We start from the raw sequence: 18,992 nt of genomic DNA, 5'->3' as shown, positions 1-18,992 counted from the left end.
CAATTTTACCTATTTTTTCCAAGTACCGTTTTTAATCATCTGGGAGAAGTTTGTCACGATATAGTCCACTTTGTTTTGAGCTGCTTCTCAGCATTATGAAGGAGGGTACAGCGGTGACACCACAGACAAACACCGGAGGTTTTTTTTTTCTGAGTGTTGTCAACATGGCGGTCGAGACGGGAACGCCCCACCCCCAATGCAGTGACGTATGTTCCAAAGCTCTATTGACCTAATAAGTGTTAATTGGTCTTCGAGCTGTTTGTTATATGCTCAATTTCTATTTGCCAGCCACTTATTGCTACTTGTCCCAACTTTTTTGGGATTTGTTGACACTGTGCAATTTTGAATCAACATTTTTTTCTTTAAAATGTTACATTTACTCAGATTAAACTTTTGATCTGTCATCTATGTTATATTACGAATAAAATATTGACATTTGCCATCTCCACATCATTGCATTCAGTTTTTATTCACAATTTGTTTAGTGTCCCAACTTTTTTGGAATCCGGTTTCTAGTAAAATCATTGCATTTCCGTTATTATAATTAAATATTACATGTTGAAATAACAAGTTACTTATTTTAAATGGAACAACCATAAAAGTTTTTAAAAGTCGAATTAAAAAAGATAGATTTGTAATGTAGTTTGCTAATAGAATCTGTCTGAATGATAATGTTCAGATAAAAAGGAAACACATTTGGTGAGAAGGGGGGAGATGAAATCTCTGATGTCAAGTAGTCTGTGGTATTTTTATTATTCTAGCCAGTCTGGGTCAGTGGAGTTCTGTCTTCTTTTCTTTCTTCCTTCTATGTTTTGACACTAATATTTACCATATGCTCTGTCAGATCTCTCAGAGCTGTGCTTCATTTTAATGTCTTTGTGGTGTGAGCAAATGATGTGTACAGCTGCTTCTGTCAGACAATATTCCCTCTGTCTTGGCCTGCCCAAACAACCAAACAGGCCTCTGAAAACAAGAATCCACGAGCTAATCCAACACACTTCAGCAAACAACAAAACACCACTTTACATGGAAACAGATGACAATTTGATTTCATCTGACATCCAGTTTCTCTCTGACTGTGCCTTCATGGCACTAATGTTAAGATGTATTACAAGGAATTTATACTAAATTATTATAAAAAGTCTTTATAAAACAGAGATTTTAGAAATGTGAATGTTAAATGAGCAAGTCAATACCTTCCTCATCCATCCATCCATCCATTATCTTAACCCGCTTATTCCATTTTGGGTCACGGGGGTCGCTGGTGCCCATGTCCAGCAATTACTGTGCGAGGGGCGGGGTACACCCTGGACGGGTCGCAAGTCCATCACAGGGCCACATAGAGACAAACAAGACAAACAACCATTCACTCTCTCATTCACACCTAGAGACAATTTAGAGTTACCAATCAGCCTAACATGCATGTTTTTGGTCTGTGGGAGGAAACCGGAGCACCCGGAGAAAACCCATGCATGCACGGAGAGAACATGCAAACTCCACCCAGAAAAGCCCCTGGACCGGGGTTTGAACCAAGGACCTGCTCGCTGAGAGGCAGCAGCTCTACCAGTTGCGCCACGGTGCTGCCGTCAATACTTCCTGTTTCCTGTAAACTCTGGCCTGCTATTGACTCAAGAGTTACAACTTTTTTTAGAGTATTGTGAATTTAATTTCATGTAAAGAAGGAAACAACAGTGTTTTAGGTAAAGTTCTCATACCTTCAGATGTCTTGCTAGTTTCTGGATCTGCCAGTATTGAGAAAATGGGTCTATATTACTCTCTGGGTGGAACTTTAGTTGGTCCTCTTCTTCATCACTTTCAGAGGAAGTGTCGCTGAAATATGCCACAAATGCAGCTTCTGCTGAGGATTTCCTGAAAACCAAAAGTAAATAAGAACACATTACTGACTACATGGAGCAACAATTGTGTGTAGGACAGATGACACACAGCCAGACAATGAAAGCAAATATAAAATCATTAATGTATTTGTGTGTGTGGGGGGGTGGGGGGGATTAACTTAAATTCAGTTATGTTCTTCAGTTATATAGCATCAAGTCACAACAGAAGTAATCTCAGGGCAATGAACAGAAACATTCATCCATCCATCCATCCATTATCTTTACCCGTTTGTTCCATTTTGGGTCACGGGGGTCACTGGTGCCCATGTCCAGCAATCACTGTGCGAGGGGCGGGGTACACCCTGGACGGGTCGCAAGTCCATCACAGGGCCACATAGAGACAAACGAGACAAACAAACATTCACTCTCTCATACCTAGGGACAATTTAGAGTTACCAATCAGCCTAACATGCATGTTTTTGGTCTGTGGGAGAAAACCGGAGTACCCGGAGAAAATCCACGCATGCACGGAGAGAACATGCAAACTCCACCCAGAAAGGCCCCTGGACCGGGGTTTGAACCAAGGACCTGCTCGCTGAGAGGCAGCAGCTCTACCAGTTGCGCCACTGTGCTGCCCCAGAAACATTCATATATAAAAATAATAATTTAACATTATTTATCTGAGGAACAGACTGCTTTTAATTTAACTCTCAAAGCTGATCTAAAAGCACTGATTAGTCTCATTAGAATGATTTGTTCAATTAGCTTTGTAGAGATCTAGTAAGAGTGCTGTATGAATGGGTAAATGAGGACACAGATTGTAGTGTAAAGCGCTTTGAGTATCTTGAAATAAGATAGAAAGGCGCTATATAAGTACAGTCCGTTTAACTCCATCGCAGAACTCTCATCTTGAGCAAGCACGAAGACAACAGTGGAAAGGAAAAACGCCCTCATGAGGAAGAAACCTTCAGCAGAACCAGGTTCAGGACAAGCGGTCATCTGCTTCGACCGGCTGGGTTTGGTAGGAAAAGATACACAATGGCAGATCAAGAATCACGTTAAGATAGAAATAGTATTAAATTAAAACTATTCAATTTTAACTATTCATTTAAGGAAATGAGGTCAATTTGTCCTCCAGCAGTCTAATCCCAAGGCAGCATAAGAAGCCAACATTAATTATAGGATTTATCAAAAAGGAAAGTCTTAAGCCCAGTCTTAAAACTGGACAATGTGTCAGCCCCACGGACAGAAACTGGAAGTTGGTTCCACAAGAGGATAACCAGGGCTTAATTTGTAAACCGATCGATGCTGGAATGCAAATAGTGGGTGGACTGGCTTGGGGGGTGGGGGTGTCTTGGAGAATGTGCATGCTCACAAGACAAGAACCTGACTTGAATTGGATGGCTTCAAACTTCTTGAGTTTTGATGATCAGAAAACTGAGGTAATTGTGTTTAACACCAGCTCTGCCACTGTCACTGATCCTGGAAATCTGTACTCCCTTCAGCCACATCTAAAGTAGTCGGTTACCAATCTCGTCATAGTGTTAGACTTGGACTTTAAGTTTAATAAACAGATCAACTCTATTCTACAAAAAAGCTTCTTTCAGCTAAGGCAAATAGCAAAGCTTAAGTCTGTTCTGTCCAGATGTGACCTTGAAAAATTAGTCCATGCATTCATTACAACCTGACTAGACTATTGACACCCACTATCAGGGGAGTGGTGGCGCAGAGGTTAGAGAGGTGGGCTTGTGATCCGAAGATCGCCGGTTCACGCCCCGGCCCCGACAACATCAAAATTGTGGGTGGGGTAGGTGAAACACCCACACTTGCCCCCACCATCATTCGCCCCACTCTGGGCCCATGAGCAAGGCCCTTAACCCCACCATCTGCTCCCTAAACAGGTCTCTCTTGAAAATGAGTTCTCGTGGCTCAATGAGACTAACCTGGATAAATAAAGGCTAAAAAAAATAAAAAAAAATAAAAATTGTAACTCACTTGTGGTGACTGTGGCTGAGTGGTTAGAGCAGTCGTCCTCCAATGCGAGAGTTGGGGGTTTGAATCCACCAGCAGTCACATGCTAAAGTGTCCCTGGGCAAGACACTGAACCCCTCATAGCCACTGATGTATGTCCCATCAGTGTATGAATGTAATCTAAAGCACTGATTAGTCTCATTAGAATGCTTTGTTCAATTAGCTTTGTAGAGATTTAGTAGAGTGCTGTATGAATGGGTAAATGAGGCACAGACTGTAGTGTAAAGCGCTTGTTGGGGTCAATCAGGCTTCCTTTTCACGTCGCCAGCTCGTACAAAATGCTGCAGCTCGGCTTTTAACAGGAACTCGCAGGTTTGAGCACATTTCACCGGTTCTGGCCTCCCTTCAGTGGCTTCCTGTGCGTGTCAGAATAAACTTTTAAATTCTCCTGCTGACATTCCAGTGCATTAACGGTCTCGCACCCTCATACCTCTCTGGCCTTCTTCAACCTTATGTTCCTTCTCGGGCTTTGAGATCATCAGACCAGCTGCTTTTGGTGGTACCAAAAACCAAGCTGAAGCTCAGAGGAGATCGAGCCTTTTCAGACGTGGGCCCTAAACTCTGGAACAATCTGCCCATCAACATTCGACAGGCCACTTCAGTCTCCGTTTTTAAAACTCTACTAAAAGCACACCTATACTCATTGGCACTTAATACTGGGTGATCGGATTTAGATTTAGTATTTCATTGATTCTGATTGTGTTTATGCTTGCTGTTTTATTCCTAATCTGATTTAGTATTTCATTCTTTCTGACCGAGTTGATGCTTTTTTGTTATTATTCCTTGACTTTTGACACTGGGTGATCTGATTTTGTATTTCATTGTTTCTAATTGTGTTTTGTGTTTAATATTTTTATTCCATGTGCTGTAAATATATCTTGTTACTTTTTATTTGATGCTGTGATCTTTTTGTTAAGCATTTTGGTAATGGTTTCTGTTTTAAATGTGCTATATAAATAAATCTGACTTGACTTGATTAATGCTCCTAAGCCTTCTGCCTGAGGGGAGCGGGGTAAAAAGTGTGTGAGCTGGGTGTGTGGGGTCCTTCATGATGCAGGTGGCCCTCTTCCTGCATCTGCAGGTATAGATGTCTGTGATGGTGGGGAGGCTGACTCCAACATTCTTCTGTGCAGCTTTCACCACTCTCTGCAAAGCTTTTCTTTCTGCAGCTGTGCAGCCTCCATGCCACACGTTGATGATGGAGCACAGGATGCTCTCCACTGCACACCTGTAAAAGGAGGTGAGGACTGAGCTTCCCAGTCCAGCTCACCTCAGCCACCTGAGGAAGTAGAGTCTCTGATGTGCTTTCATGATCAGGCTGGTAGTGTTGTTGATCCAGCTGAGGTTGTCATTCAGGTGCACACCCAAGTACTTGTAGCTGGAGAGCACTTCCACTGCAAATGCAAATCCTCTTATGATCCGGGGGGGGGGGGGGGGGCTTAGGGGGTAGCTGTGTCTATTCCTTCTGAAGTCCACAACCATTCACGTTCACATGGTCCTTCACATCACTTTGACATCAATTCACACTGATGTGAAGGTTATTCGTCCTGCACCAGCTCTCCATGTGTTCCATCTCCTGCCTGCAGCTGGACTCATCATTATTTCCTGGATCGGTCGTACGCAGTCATATGTTAGCAGAGTGAACAGGAGGGGTCTTAACACACAACCCTTGGGGGAACCCGTGCTGAGGGTTATGGTGGAGGAGGAGAAGTTGTGGATTTTCACAGATTGTGGTCTGATGGTTAAGAAGTCTAGGACCCAGTTGCATAGCGAGTGATTTAGTCCTAGAGTGATTAGTTTGTCCATCAGGGTCTGGGGAATCATAGTGTTGAAGGCAGATGTGAAGTCCACAAAAAGCATACGGACGTAGGAATCCAAGTGGGTGAGAGCAGTGTGGACCACAGAGGAGATTGCATCCTCTGTTGATTGATTCTCACGGTATGCATACTGGTGAGGGTCCACGTTGATGTTAGCTTTGATGTGGGTCATGACCAGTTTTTCAAAGCATTTAGTGACTATCGGCGTAAGGGCTACTGGCCGATAGTCATTCAGGCCAGTCACTGTAGAGCTCTTTGGAACTGGGATAATGGTGACAGTCTTGAGGCATGTGGGAATTTTTGCCATTGTGAGGGAAGAGTTAAATATGTCGGCCAGCACCTCGCAGAGCTGATCGGCACAGTCTTTCAGCACCTTCCCTGGGATGATGTCCTGGCCACTTGCCTTGTGAGGATTGATCCTCCTGAAAGTACTTTTTAATTCTGCTGAGATCACACTGAGGAACTCTTCTTCTTGTGATCAGGTGAGTCTGGTGCTGGGTGGTCTGTTTGGGTCCTCAAAGCGTGTATAGAATCTATTGAGAGCATCAGGCAAAGATGGATCCCTAGGGCATTGTGAACCTCTGCCTTTATAATCTGTTATGTGCTTAATGCCCTTCCACATGTTCTATGTGTTTTGTGAGAAGACGTGTCCCTGGATCTTCTGTGCATATGCTGCTTTGGCCCTTTTAATACCAGCATCCAGCTCTAACCTCGTCTTCCTCAGCTCCTGTGAATTGCCAGATCTGAAGGAAGTGTCCCTGGCTCTCAGCAGGGTGTGAACCTCTGCATTCAGCCAGAGCTTTTGATTCGGATAGCTCTTTACATTCCTGAAGGTGGTGACGTCATCAGTACACTTAGAAATGTAACACAGGACTGAGGATGCGTATTCTTCCAAGTTTAGCGCCCCTACCTCCTTGACAGCAGCTTCCCTGAATACCTGCCAGTCCGTGTGTTGAAAGCAGTCCCTTAAAATAGTCACTGTTTCTTACCCACCCCATTAATCTATTTTGTGTTGATCTGGAGCATCTCAGCGGGGGAATGTAAGCAGGAGCTAGAAAGATTGATATGTGATCAGAGAGTCAGGGGTGGGAGCGGGGTACAGCTTTATATGTGTCTTTCACGTTGGCGTAAACAGGGTCTACTATGTTATTTTCTCTTATAGGAATGGTCACATGCTGATAAAGACTTGGCAGTGTCTCCTTCAGATTTATATAGTTAAAATCACTAGCCACCACATTAAAAGCCTGCAGGTGTTTGTTCTGAAGCGAGTTGATGTTATTATTTAGCTTCTTCAGGGTGTCTTTAGCCTTATTGTCCGGAGCTATGTAAACAGCTAGTATAAACACCGCCGTAAACTCGCGAGGTAGGTAAATAATTAGGGATGGGGCAGATCCGATCCAGTATCAGCCTCTGATACCAGCATAATTTCCGTATCGGATTTTCCAATCCATCTGCCGATATTTCCGATCCATGATGCATGTTGGCTTCAAACAATGGAATGGATTTCCCGAATGGCGGCGTGTCTCATGAACCCAAAGTAATAAGACCCACCTCACATTCAGGAAATCCAGTTCATAGTTTGCAGCCAGCTACAACATGAGGACTGAGTTAGCAGCACTGTGGCTAACAGCTAACAAACTTTTCATCTAAACATGTCCGCTGTGTGGAAGTATTTTACACTAAAAACACCACAACACAGCATTGTGCAATGTCTGCAGAGCCATAGCGCCACATTAAACCACGCTAAAGTTAGTTTTACGATGGACATCCAAGCGCCGTGGCCTCAGCGGGGCAGTACTCTTTGGTCAAACCGAAAGAGGCGACTCGACACCGGTCAGCCGCGTCCAATCTGCCCAGCTCAGTCTGCCCGTCTCTGAGGAGGGACAAACTGAGCGTGGCTGCCCCAAATCAGGCTGCTTGCTTCGGATTGAACAAGAAGTAGACGTCGCTGAAACCACAGAGCTCAAATGTTTACAGAGAAGTTGCTAAACTTCATCATGATTCATGACCAACCACTATCAGTTGTAGAAAACAATAGATTTCGCAGCTTGATACTTGCATCCAAGATATAGTTTACCCTCCAGGAGATATTTATCAATACAACAGTAGACAATCATAAAAAAACATTATTTGAAAATTATATATATTAAAAACATAAACAGCTACATTATAAAGTGATGTAAAATACTAAAAACAGGAACATGTCTGTTGGTTTATGCCATGAACTTAGCAGGTGTTTGAAGCCATTTAACATTTTATTTTATTTAATTCATTTATTCATTCATTTAAATGAAACAAAATTTAAAAAAAAAATCATCAAAAAGAAAACATTGAATGAAAAGAGTGCAGAAAGAAGAAAAAATTCTTATATCTGTCCCTTATTTAAAAAAAAACAACTTTAAACAATCACTTAAATTAATCACTTTAATATCCACTTTAAAGCTAGGAATAAAAAGAAACATGTTTTGTGTTAGCAGAATTTAATTCTAACTTTAAAACTTATCCAACATTAATAAAACTTACCCCAAGTTGCCTTTTTGGACATGCATGCATATATTTGTACAAATTGTACTTGAGAGGAGATTATTACAGCCTCATATAAAATCAGTGATGATCATGATATCGGAACTGGATTGGTATCGGCCGATACTCAGTTCTAGGTATCGGGATCGGATCGGAATTTAAAAAAGTGGATTGGTGCATCCCTATAAATAATGTGGTCGACACATTGAGCATGTACTGTTTATCAGCGTACAGTTTGTGGACCAACCTTTGTTTATGTAAACACAATATAACTCCTTTCAAGGATGCCCAGATACAAGTGGTTTCCTCAAACTGATGAATTTATTAAGATTCAATACATGAAAACTAAAGAAGACACACAAAATAAAACAATTAACTCTTAAGAAAAATAAAGAAAAAAATATTAATATCAAACACTTGTACACTCAATGTAAAACAAAATTCAGAAATAAAACAAACATACCTCATTGGCTGTGTGCTACCAAAAGGAATTAGGCTTGTTTCTTCGTTTCGGCTTCTTTTAACTCTTTTCTTTAACTTTAAAGTCCATGATTCCTTGCTGATACTCATAGCATTGCTACCGACTGACTTCTGGTTACTTTTCACACCTGAATGCAGCGTTACATTTCACACCTGAATACAGCGCCAACTACAGGTGGCATGTAAAACTACATATAATTAAACAAACAGTACAAGGCAAATGAATGTGAAACATATAATAAACTATGGCGGTTACATTCCCACCAAATCACACATCCTGTATGTGGGATTTCTCTAAATCAAACTGGCACTTTAAAAATGAAACAAACAAAAATGTTACCCTGCTTCAAGAAAAACAACAACCTTATGTACAGGTCAGTCAAGTGAAACTGTCTTTTTTGTATGTTTACCCTGTTTGTTTAATGTACTCTAACTAATAATCTGACCTTTCTTACCCTATAGTGTGATCCAGGGTAGACTTCTGCGACTTTAACCATTTTCCATTAGTAAGCAACAGTGGACTTTCATTCGGTAAATCGATGGTTTCATGTCCAGGGTTCCTTGCTCCCACCATAAAAAACACAGGTAATCCTGGTCTTCTCTTTTTAATCCAAATTGGTGAAACATCACACATGAATGTGATTGACCCCTTACAGAAGTGACAGAGAACACCCACCAATGTGTTCGTCAAGTCAGGGCCAGTTAACAGATGGTCATTGAGGGTTGTGTCTTGGTACTTAGCCCAATAGTCAAATACCACTTGGACTTTCCCTAGTTTGTGTGGGTGATCGACCCCGTGGTGTGGAATATACCACATAGGGCTGCTGTTTAACTCTTCTTTAGGGATATTTTCTGCAGCAGCTCAAGAGATTATATCATCCATGAACTTGATGCAGTCATTGTAATATGTTTCGTTCTTTGTTACTCTTCTCTCCAGACATTTCAAGTGGTGCATACTTTGTTATCCGGTAACTTAGGTCGGTCATCACGAAATGGCAGTGGCATTTCATAGTGACCGCTTTTGTTTAGTTTGATGCCTTCTTTGAGTTTCGAAAGAAACTTGAGATCATGTTGAGATACGATTGTCATCCTTCTCCTTTTCTGAGAAGTCTAACTCCAGTGCTTTAACAATCTCTGAAGAAGTAACATCTCTTACTTGCATGCATTCAGTTTGTGTAGTGGACTTGACTCGAAGATCAACAGAAGGCGTGTGATCTGGAATAACTTTCCTCACTATAACACGATGACTGACACCAATGGGATCTCAATAGTTCAGGTATGGACTGCTTTGTCCAACTGTGCTCCAGCTGAGATCTGTGCGTTGAATATAAGGCTCATCTTCCCTGCCTGACACAACTTCTCTTGCGAGCAGTGCTTGTGAGCAGTTATATCCGATTAATAGACCCACCTCACATTCTGGCAAAGGAGCAATTTCTGCTTGGAGGTGTTTGAGATGTGGCCAAACCTTTGCCGTCTCATTTGTTGGAATGTGATAGTTGTTGGCTGGAATAAACTCTCTTGCGAACGCTGACAATCGACTGATCCGGTTGCTTGAATAGAAGTCACAAACATGTAGATCCTTTAATCTTTGAGACCAAACAACTGTAGTCCTTGATGCCATGGTAGACAACTCAAGCTTTACTGGCTCTTTAGTGGTTTCTAGGGATTTTACAACTTCACTGAGAACAAAGGTTGTATCCCTTTGAGAGTCAAGTAAGACGTATACGAGGACTTCTTGTATAGGTTGTGTAATAGATGAAAGCCAAACAGGAATTATTGCTGCTGTTTGTGTGTTACCTTCTTTTGTGTGTGTGTGTGTGTGTGTGTTACCTTCTTGATGTATAACTGTTTGTTGTAGCTATAGTTGTCATTTCTTGGATTTGAGCTTGATTCCTTTGACGTTGTCTTTCGTTTCTTGAAGCTATTTGCTCTTGTGGTGGTCTTTGTTCTTCTTTGCTACGATCTTCGTGTAAGCAGCTAGGATGTCTTTTGCTGCACTTCTCACCAACACTTCTGTTGGTACAGCTTTTCGAGTGATGGCCTGGCTTGAAACAACCAAAGCATAATTTTTCTGTTTGAAAAAAATTAACTTTGTCTGTCACATCCTTTTCAAAAAAACTCCTGCATTTCTGAAGAGACGTTTGGGCTTTTTACAGAACATACATGTAAAAGCTGTTGTCTCTTGTGAAGTTGCGGCTAAAGATTTAGCTTCAACATTAATTTGTCTTATAGTTTTTAACTTTTCCAAATTGTCTGAGTTGCTTTGCTTCAGTGACAGCAATGATGTAACAGGGTTACAAGCAATCTTTGCTTCTCTCGTTAGGAATGATACAAACTGACTAAGTGTGGGAAACATATTGGTCTCTTCTTCGATTTCGATATTCTTATGGTTCCAACTAGCAGTCAACCAATCTGGTAACTTGGAAAGGATCTTTCTGTTCTCATTGCAGTCATTTCAATTTCAATTTCAATTTCAATTCAGTTTATTTATATAGCGCCAAATCACAACAAAGTTGTCTCAGGGCACTTTACAGGAACATTCATATACATAAAAGCCAATTAGTAAAGTTCTCTATCTAAGGAATCCAGCAGACAAGTTGAATCTTGGCTTCATTGCAGTCTCCCATTTAAGATCTCTAATGACTTGGTATGGACCATGGCTGCTTCACAACTCCGTAGGAAGTCTGCAAGATCTCTGAACCCTATACTGTCCTTTGATGAGACATTGGGCCAAGCTTGAAGCTTATCTCTATAGGCCTTTGCAATTAAGAATGGATTCCCATATCTTTCATCAAGTGTTTTCCATGCAGCAGCATAGGTGGATTCAGTTCCAAGCAGGAAGTATCCATCCAGTGGCATCGTTCCCATGAGCCTGGAGCTGAAATCTTCTGTCAGTGGACACCGGGCAAGCAAGATCCGTCAGAAGGCACAAACCCAGCTGCTGAATGAACGGGTGAGACAGACCAATTTTATTATTGAGGCCTTGAAGGCCAAAGAAGAGCACTTTAAACAAAAACTAACAACGTGCCTAGATCAGACCATACTTCAGCAAGTGATGGACTGTACAGATCAGGCACGCTTAGCACAGCATGTCAAGTCCAAGACTTGACAACAAAACCAGTTTAATTTACTGATAACTCACCAACACTATCACAATTCCAATAACAACACATTCAGTGTAAGACAACACTCCAGTAGACAGTTACATGCCAGAAAGACAGAAAAGTGGGTGAAGAATTTATCTGACAGACAGCTCACCCAGCCAGAGACAGAGATTCTTGCCAGGGTACTGAAATTTATGGTTGTACCAAGTAGAATTCCTCTGGTGGAGATGATCACAGCCATAGAATCAGCCATCCGCAACAACAAAATTAAAGAGTGTGAAGCAGAACAACTCAGAATCAAAGTTTCAGCCTGCCTCAGCAATGCCAAACTACCACCTTCCAACATCAGTAGAGAGGAGAGGGATGGACTCACCACTCTTAGCAAAAACAAAAACATAATTGTTCTCTCAGCAGACAAAGGCAGGTGCACAGTGATTTTAAACCAGAAAGACTGTCATGAAAAAGTTATGACACTGCTTAGTGACTTAACCACTTATGAGCCACTGAAAAAGATCTAAGAAGTGGCTACAAGAAGAAGTTGATAGATTGCCTGAAAGTTTTGGAGCAGGATAAGGCTATTGACCATATTCTGTACCACAGACTGTACCCAGGGGAGTCCACACCTAGACTGTATGTTTTACTAAAATCCACAAACAAGGTGTACCTTTAAGACCAATTGTCGGCATGATTAACTCTGTCACTTACAATGTTTCCAAATATCTGACATCTGTAATCATCCCTTTAGTTGGCAGCTCAGAACACCACATAAAGAAGATCATGGACTTTGTGGATAAGAAGAGGGATGTCATCATGAAGACTGATGAAACAATGGTCTCTTTTGATGTCACATCACTCTTTACGTGCATTCCTGTTGATGATGCTTTCCACAGAGCAACTGTGTCAACTCTTGAAACTGTACAATGCAGTCAACCTACTTCACATATGGGGAGCAATATTATAGGCAGAAACATGGGTGTGCTATGGGGTCTCCAGTTTATCCTATTGTGGCCAACCTGTACATGGAGGAGGTAGAAAAGAGCCTTGACATTCTTTTCAGGGACACCACCAATTCATTGGTTCAGGTATGTTGATGGCACCTGGGTTAAAATTAAATCTCAGGAAGTCCAACATTTCACTGATCACATCATCTCTTTGGATAAATATATAAAGTTCACATGAGAAGATGTAAAAAATGACAGATTGGATTTCTTGGACTGTGAGGTCTCAGTTCCTGAGGGAGGACATTTGCTAACTGTGGTGTACCCCAAACTCACCCACACAGACCAGTATTAGCAGTTTGACTCCCATCACTCTTTGGAGCATAAATTAGGAGTCATCAGGACTCTGTACCAAAGAGCAGACAGCGTCCCCACTAAATCAAGAGCCAGACAGAAGGAGAAATCCCACACAAGACAGGCTCTAGAGCAATGTGGATATCTTAACTGGGCCTTCCTGAAAGCAGAGAAGAAACCCAAACAGGACTCCAGCCAGCCATCAGGTGAAAAGGAGGAACCCAGACCAGTGGTCATTCCGTATGTTGCGGAAGTATCAGAGAAACTGAGACGTTAATTTTCTAAAAACAATGTCCCAGTGGCTTTTAAACCCCAAAATACATTAAAGCAAAGACTGGTTCATCCCAAAGATCCAGTCCCCCGGCACAAACAGAGTAATATTGTGTATGCTGTTCAGTGTCAGGAGGGCTGTGATCAGTCTTACATCGGGGAAACTAAACAGTCACTGGCCAAAAGAATGGCCCAGCACAGAAGAGCAACATCATAAGGCCAGGACTCTGCGGTCTACAATCATCTCCAGGCCAGCGGTCACTCGTTCAGGGATGAAGATGTTCACATCCTTGATAGAAAGGAACTATGTTTTGAGAGAGGAGTAAAGGAGGCCATCTTTGTGAAAAGAAACTGTCCATCATTAAACGGGGCGGAGGCCTCCGGGTTCAACTGGCCCCCTCTTACAATGCTGTTATTGCTAGAATCACTCAGCCCCCTGTGAATAGCAAACAGCCATCAGGGTGCCAACGATCCATTGTTAGGCTGATGGTCCTCCTTGAACATGTGAACAGCTAGTTTTGGCTGTCAGCAGCAAACTGGTTGATCCACTATGAGAAGGTGCTATTTATAAGACTGAGCAGCAGTCAGACTGAAGAAGTCTTTTGGATGAAAGACGAAACGTTTCTACTTTTTTGTGTTTGTTTTGTTTTTTGAATGTCCAGAGGACCAGACTTAACTGTTTTAGATATTCATCCAGTGCACTATTTGCTTGTCTGCTCACATATTTGCGAAGATAGAATATTTTATCATTCTCTGGAATTTTCTTTTGATCGATGAGTGTATGGAACGAGAGCGTCCAATCACTGTTTCTTAATGGATCTCCATTAAAGATTGATGGTTCTGGAACAGGTAGTCTACTAGCATTTAATGCACTAGCGAATGCCTTGATCATTTGTGGGTGTGGTTGCACCTTGTAAGATAGTGTGCCTTTGAAGTGGAACACTTACATGTGCAAGGGCCTTACTTTCTGTAGTTGCTTTTATTATGCCCACCTTGTGCTCCTCTGGCAAACTTAATGAGTCATATACTTACATCCTTCTTTGCTTGTGCTACACGTAGATCTTTCAATTTTTATAAATGCTGAAACTTTCATTTCTTTTCATCAAGTAACCTTTGTAACACTGCATATTCTTAATCTTGTTTAGCCTTAAACTTAGCTTCATCTTCTTCTCTTTGCATTCTCAGCTTAAGTTCCTCTTCCTCTCTTTTTAGTCTTCTGGATGTTTGGCTTCAAACTGTGCTCTCCTTATGTCCCTACATGTGTGCTCCCAGCTCAACTGCTCAACTTCTTGTTCTTCTAATATTCTAAAACTGCTTAACTTGCAACTGATTCTGCCACGGCTTCCTGGTGTTTTGCAGAGGATTGACTGGAATGTTCAGAGGTGCATGACTTACTGATAGTTGAATCAAAGACATCTACATCTGGCCAACCTTACTCCTCTTCTGTCACCTTTCCATCCATGTAACTTGTCGCCGCAGAGATTTGAACACAGACGTCTAATTTGCGAAGTGGCTCTTGATCAGGAGGTGAAAGTTTACGTAGCTCATTGTATACTCACTGGACATCTGCAGAGAGGCCTGTAACATCTCCAATAATATCATTAAGAAGGTCCTCAGTTCTGATTGTGACAGTGTGACAGTGACAGTGTGACTTAGATGATTTGGCATGTGTTCTCCATTTTGCAAAAATGTAATCAAATCTCTGCTGAAGCCGTTTAACTTTATTATCTTGCATTTCTTTCCCTTTCGCTGTAAAAGTTTTGACTCTTGTGTTTCTTAGTTGGGACACAGTATTTTGTGAAGCTTCAGGGTTAACTTCTTGTCCTTCAAGATTAATTTGAGTCTGTGCTAGTCTCAAGTTGAATTGGTGGCTGATTTGGCTCAGTCATTTAAATGTCCAACAAATAAATAAACATGTATGGAAAAGTAGTAAACTGAATGTCTCTTTTAACATCGAATAGTTAACAACAACATTAATTACTTATAATGGCAATGTAACTTATAACTGTAATAGTGTTGGGTAAAAATGTAACTTAAATATTACCAAATGTATTAATCATTTTAAACAAATTAAAATAGCATTCATCCAAACACCTTAAATTTACATTTAAAAAAGTACTACTGAAATGTAAAATAAAATAATATTAACCTTTCAACTTGAATACTTACCACTTTTACATGTGAGGAAGCTGTCAGATTATAAACAGATAAACCAGTTTGTTACAAGAACCTTGTTTTCAATCACAGTTTGCTTTATCAACTCTCAAGCTTGCTTTTTTACTTAAACTGCTGTTTGTGGCCTTATCTTGAAAGCTGCTTCTCAAACTGTGCTCTCCTTACGTCCCTAGGTGTGTGCTCATAGCTCAAATGTCTCGATTGCAGCTCCGCCTCGTGCATGTGCTGTTCATGCCCCGACAAGCCGGCTGGTCCTTTGTTCTGACCGCCTTACATGCTCTCCGCTCGTGAGTGGGGTGTCAGCTTCACGCAGCTTCTCCAGTCATGCTGATGAACAGTCAAGTTTTCACTATAACTCCTTTCAAGCACGCCCAGATGCAAGTGATTTCCTCAAACTGATGAATTTATTAAGATCTGATACGTGAAAACTAAAAAAGATACAGCACCAACATAACTGGTTTGTTCCACTTTGGAGTAAGCTGTTGGGGAAAGAATCAGTTTTGTGTTGTGGGTTTTCTTGACTGATGAAGCCTTCTGGATGGAAGGTGAAACTTTTCAGAAAAAAAACAACAACAAAAAAAAAGAAAGAAAGAAACTGTCCAGATGACCTGACTGAAAATTGTTGGATTGTATGTCTGGATTATTGAGCATGGACTTTGTTGGTAAGGAGGATACACAAAATAAAGCAATTAACTCTTGAGAAAAATAAACAAAAAACATTAAAATCAAATGTTGTACACTCAATGTAAAACAAAATACAGAAATAAAACAAACATACCACGTTGGCTGTGTGTTACCTAAAGGAATTAGACTTGTTTCTTTGGTTTCAGCTTCTTTTAACTCTTTTCTTTAACTTAAAAGTCCATGCTTCCTTGCTGATACTAACATCATGGCTACAGACTGACTTCTTCTGGTTACCTTTCACACCTGAATACAGCACCAACTACAGGTGACATGTAAAACTACATATAATTAAACAAACAGTGCATGCCATATGAATGTGAAACATAAAATAAACTGTGGCAGTTACCCTGATGCATGCTCAATAATCCAGGTAGAAGAATCTAAAAAAGTTAAATCTGGTCTTCTGCACATTCAAAAAACAAAACAAAACAAAATGTAGAAACGTTTAGTCTTTCATCCGAAAGACTTCCTCAGTACTTCCTCAGTCTGAGGTGCTGAATTCAGCTCAGTCTTATAAATAGCACCTTCTGAGAGTGGACAACCAGTTTTGCTGCTGACAACCAAAACCAGCTGTTCACATGATCAAGAAGGACCATCAGCCTAACGATGGATCATTAGCACACTGATGGCTGTTTACTATTCACAGGAGGCTGAGTGATACTAGCAACAACAGCATTGTGAGAGGGGGACATTTGAACCCGGAGGCCTCCACCCCGTTTAATGATGGATGATTTATTTTCACAAAGATGACCTCCTTTACTCCTCTCTCAAACCATCGTTCCTTTCTATCCAGGATGTGAACATCTTCATCCCTGAAAGAGTGACCGCTGGCCTGGAGATGAGTGTAGACCGCAGAGTCCTGGCCTGATGTTGTTGCTCTTCTGTACTGGGCCATCCTTTTTGCCAGTGGCTGTTTAGTTTCCCCATGTAAGACTGATCACAGCCCTCCTGACACTGAACAGCATACACAATATTACTCTGTGCCGGGGGACTGGATCTTTGGGATGAACCAGTCTTTGCTTTAATGTATTTTGGGGTTTAAAAGCCACTGGGACGTTGTGTTTAGAAAATAAACATCTCAGTTTCTCTGATACTCCCTCAACATGCAGAATGACCACTGGTCTGGGTCTGGGTTCCTCCTTTTCACCTGAAGGCTGACTGGAGTCCTGTTTGGGTTTCTTCTCTGCTTTCAGGAAGGCCCAGTTAGGATATCCACATTGCTCTAGAGCCTGTCTTGTGTGGGATTTCTATTTCTGCCTGGCTCCTGAGTTAGTGGGGATGCTGTCTGCTCTGTGGTATAGAGTCCTGATGACTCCCAACTTGTGCTCCGAAGGGTGATGGGAGTCAAACTGCAAATACTCGTCTGTGTGGGTGGGTTTGAGGTACACCTCTGTTTGCAAATGTCCTCTAACAGAGACTGAGACCTCACAGTCCAAGAAAGCCAACCAGCCATTTTTTACATCTTCTCGTGTGAACTTGATGACTGTCGGAGTCAGTCTCCCCACCATCACAGACATCTACACCTCTAGATGCAGGAAGAGGGCCACCTGCATCATGAAGGACCCCACTCACCCAGCACACACACTTTTTGCCCCACTCCCCTCAGGAAGAAGGTTGAGGAGCATTAAGTGTAGAACCACTAGACTGAGGAACATCTTCTACCCTGAGGCTTTTAGACTCATGAATCTCTAACCAGAATAATCACTGTGAAAAAAAATCACATCGTTGCTGCTGATCTGTTTCATGTTGCTGCTGATCTGTTTCAATGTTGATGGGTTCATGCGTGCTCATCTGCTCACACAGACTCATGTTCATGTTTGTGCTGATGTTCGACATAATTTATTTATGTTATGAATGCTTAGTGTATATTTAGTTTAATGTTTTTCTGTATTTCTGGTTTGTTTTTAAAGTCTCAGAACAACGTGTCAACTGCTTCAACGAATGCCTCTTTTACCATCTCTCTATTTTGAAAAGACTTCTTGTGTTTAGCAATTATTAAAGTGACTCACCCGGACTGATGCTTTGCTGCTGGTCAGCTGTAAGAAAAATGACTGTTGTCCAGATAACTAGGATTTTAGTTCCTTCACCGTTTTCTTTCTCAGCTCAATTTTCAGAAAGAAGTCAGTGTCTTAGTATTTATGAATAGACCAAAAATGCCGCTCTGGTGAAACGCACTTCGAATATGACATTGTGAAAAAAAAGTCCTCCCCACATTCCATATGGAAATGTAGATTTTTTGCTTCTTTCTTGGTACAGCTCCTCAACTCATTTTACACACTTTCTTGAGTTTAGAAATACATTGGAGGCTGTTACGAGTCATCTTGTTTGTTTTTAGCACGGATGAATGTGCATGCATGGTGCCCTATGCGTCAGAAAACATCCGGTCTCTGATTCAATCATGGGTGCCGTTGTTTGCACATGCATGGTGACCTGTGTCAGAAAAAGTCGGACTCAGATTGGCTAACCTGTATGTCAATCAAGTGACAATTTGCATAGTGAAGATGGATGAATCGTCTGATGTCTATTTAAAAAGATTGGAAAAAAAAGTAAAAAAAGGTCTGATGTCTATTTCGCTGTGCGATCTACTGATATTGCCTTTGTGATCTGTCTATAGATCGCAATCGCCGTATTGGTCCATGGTATGTGGTGTTCTGAGCTGCCAACTAAAGGGATGAGTACAGACGCCAAATATCTGGCCATGGACTTTGTGGACAAGGTGAGGGATGTCATCATGGAGACTGATGAAACAATGGTCTCTTTTGATGTCACATCACTCTTTAC

The 18,992-nt window shown here is 41.4% G+C and overlaps 1 protein-coding gene across 1 annotated transcript in view; it reads right to left on the bottom strand.

Moving 5' to 3' along the window:
- The window catches only part of odad2 (outer dynein arm docking complex subunit 2), a 394,037-nt gene that overhangs the window by 244,286 nt on the left and 130,759 nt on the right, over positions 1-18,992 (bottom strand). Inside the window, 1 exon segment of the mRNA XM_037694246.1 lies at positions 1,716-1,869. Within this exon segment, the coding sequence (XP_037550174.1) occupies positions 1,716-1,869 (154 nt within the window).

Source organism: Nematolebias whitei, chromosome 20, assembly GCF_014905685.2.
Source record: "Nematolebias whitei isolate Nwh7 chromosome 20, NemWhi1, whole genome shotgun sequence".
Classification (NCBI taxonomy): domain Eukaryota; kingdom Metazoa; phylum Chordata; class Actinopteri; order Cyprinodontiformes; family Rivulidae; genus Nematolebias; species Nematolebias whitei.
The sequence above is the reverse complement of the archived record's forward strand: the minus strand, read 5'-3'. Positions and strand labels throughout refer to the sequence as shown.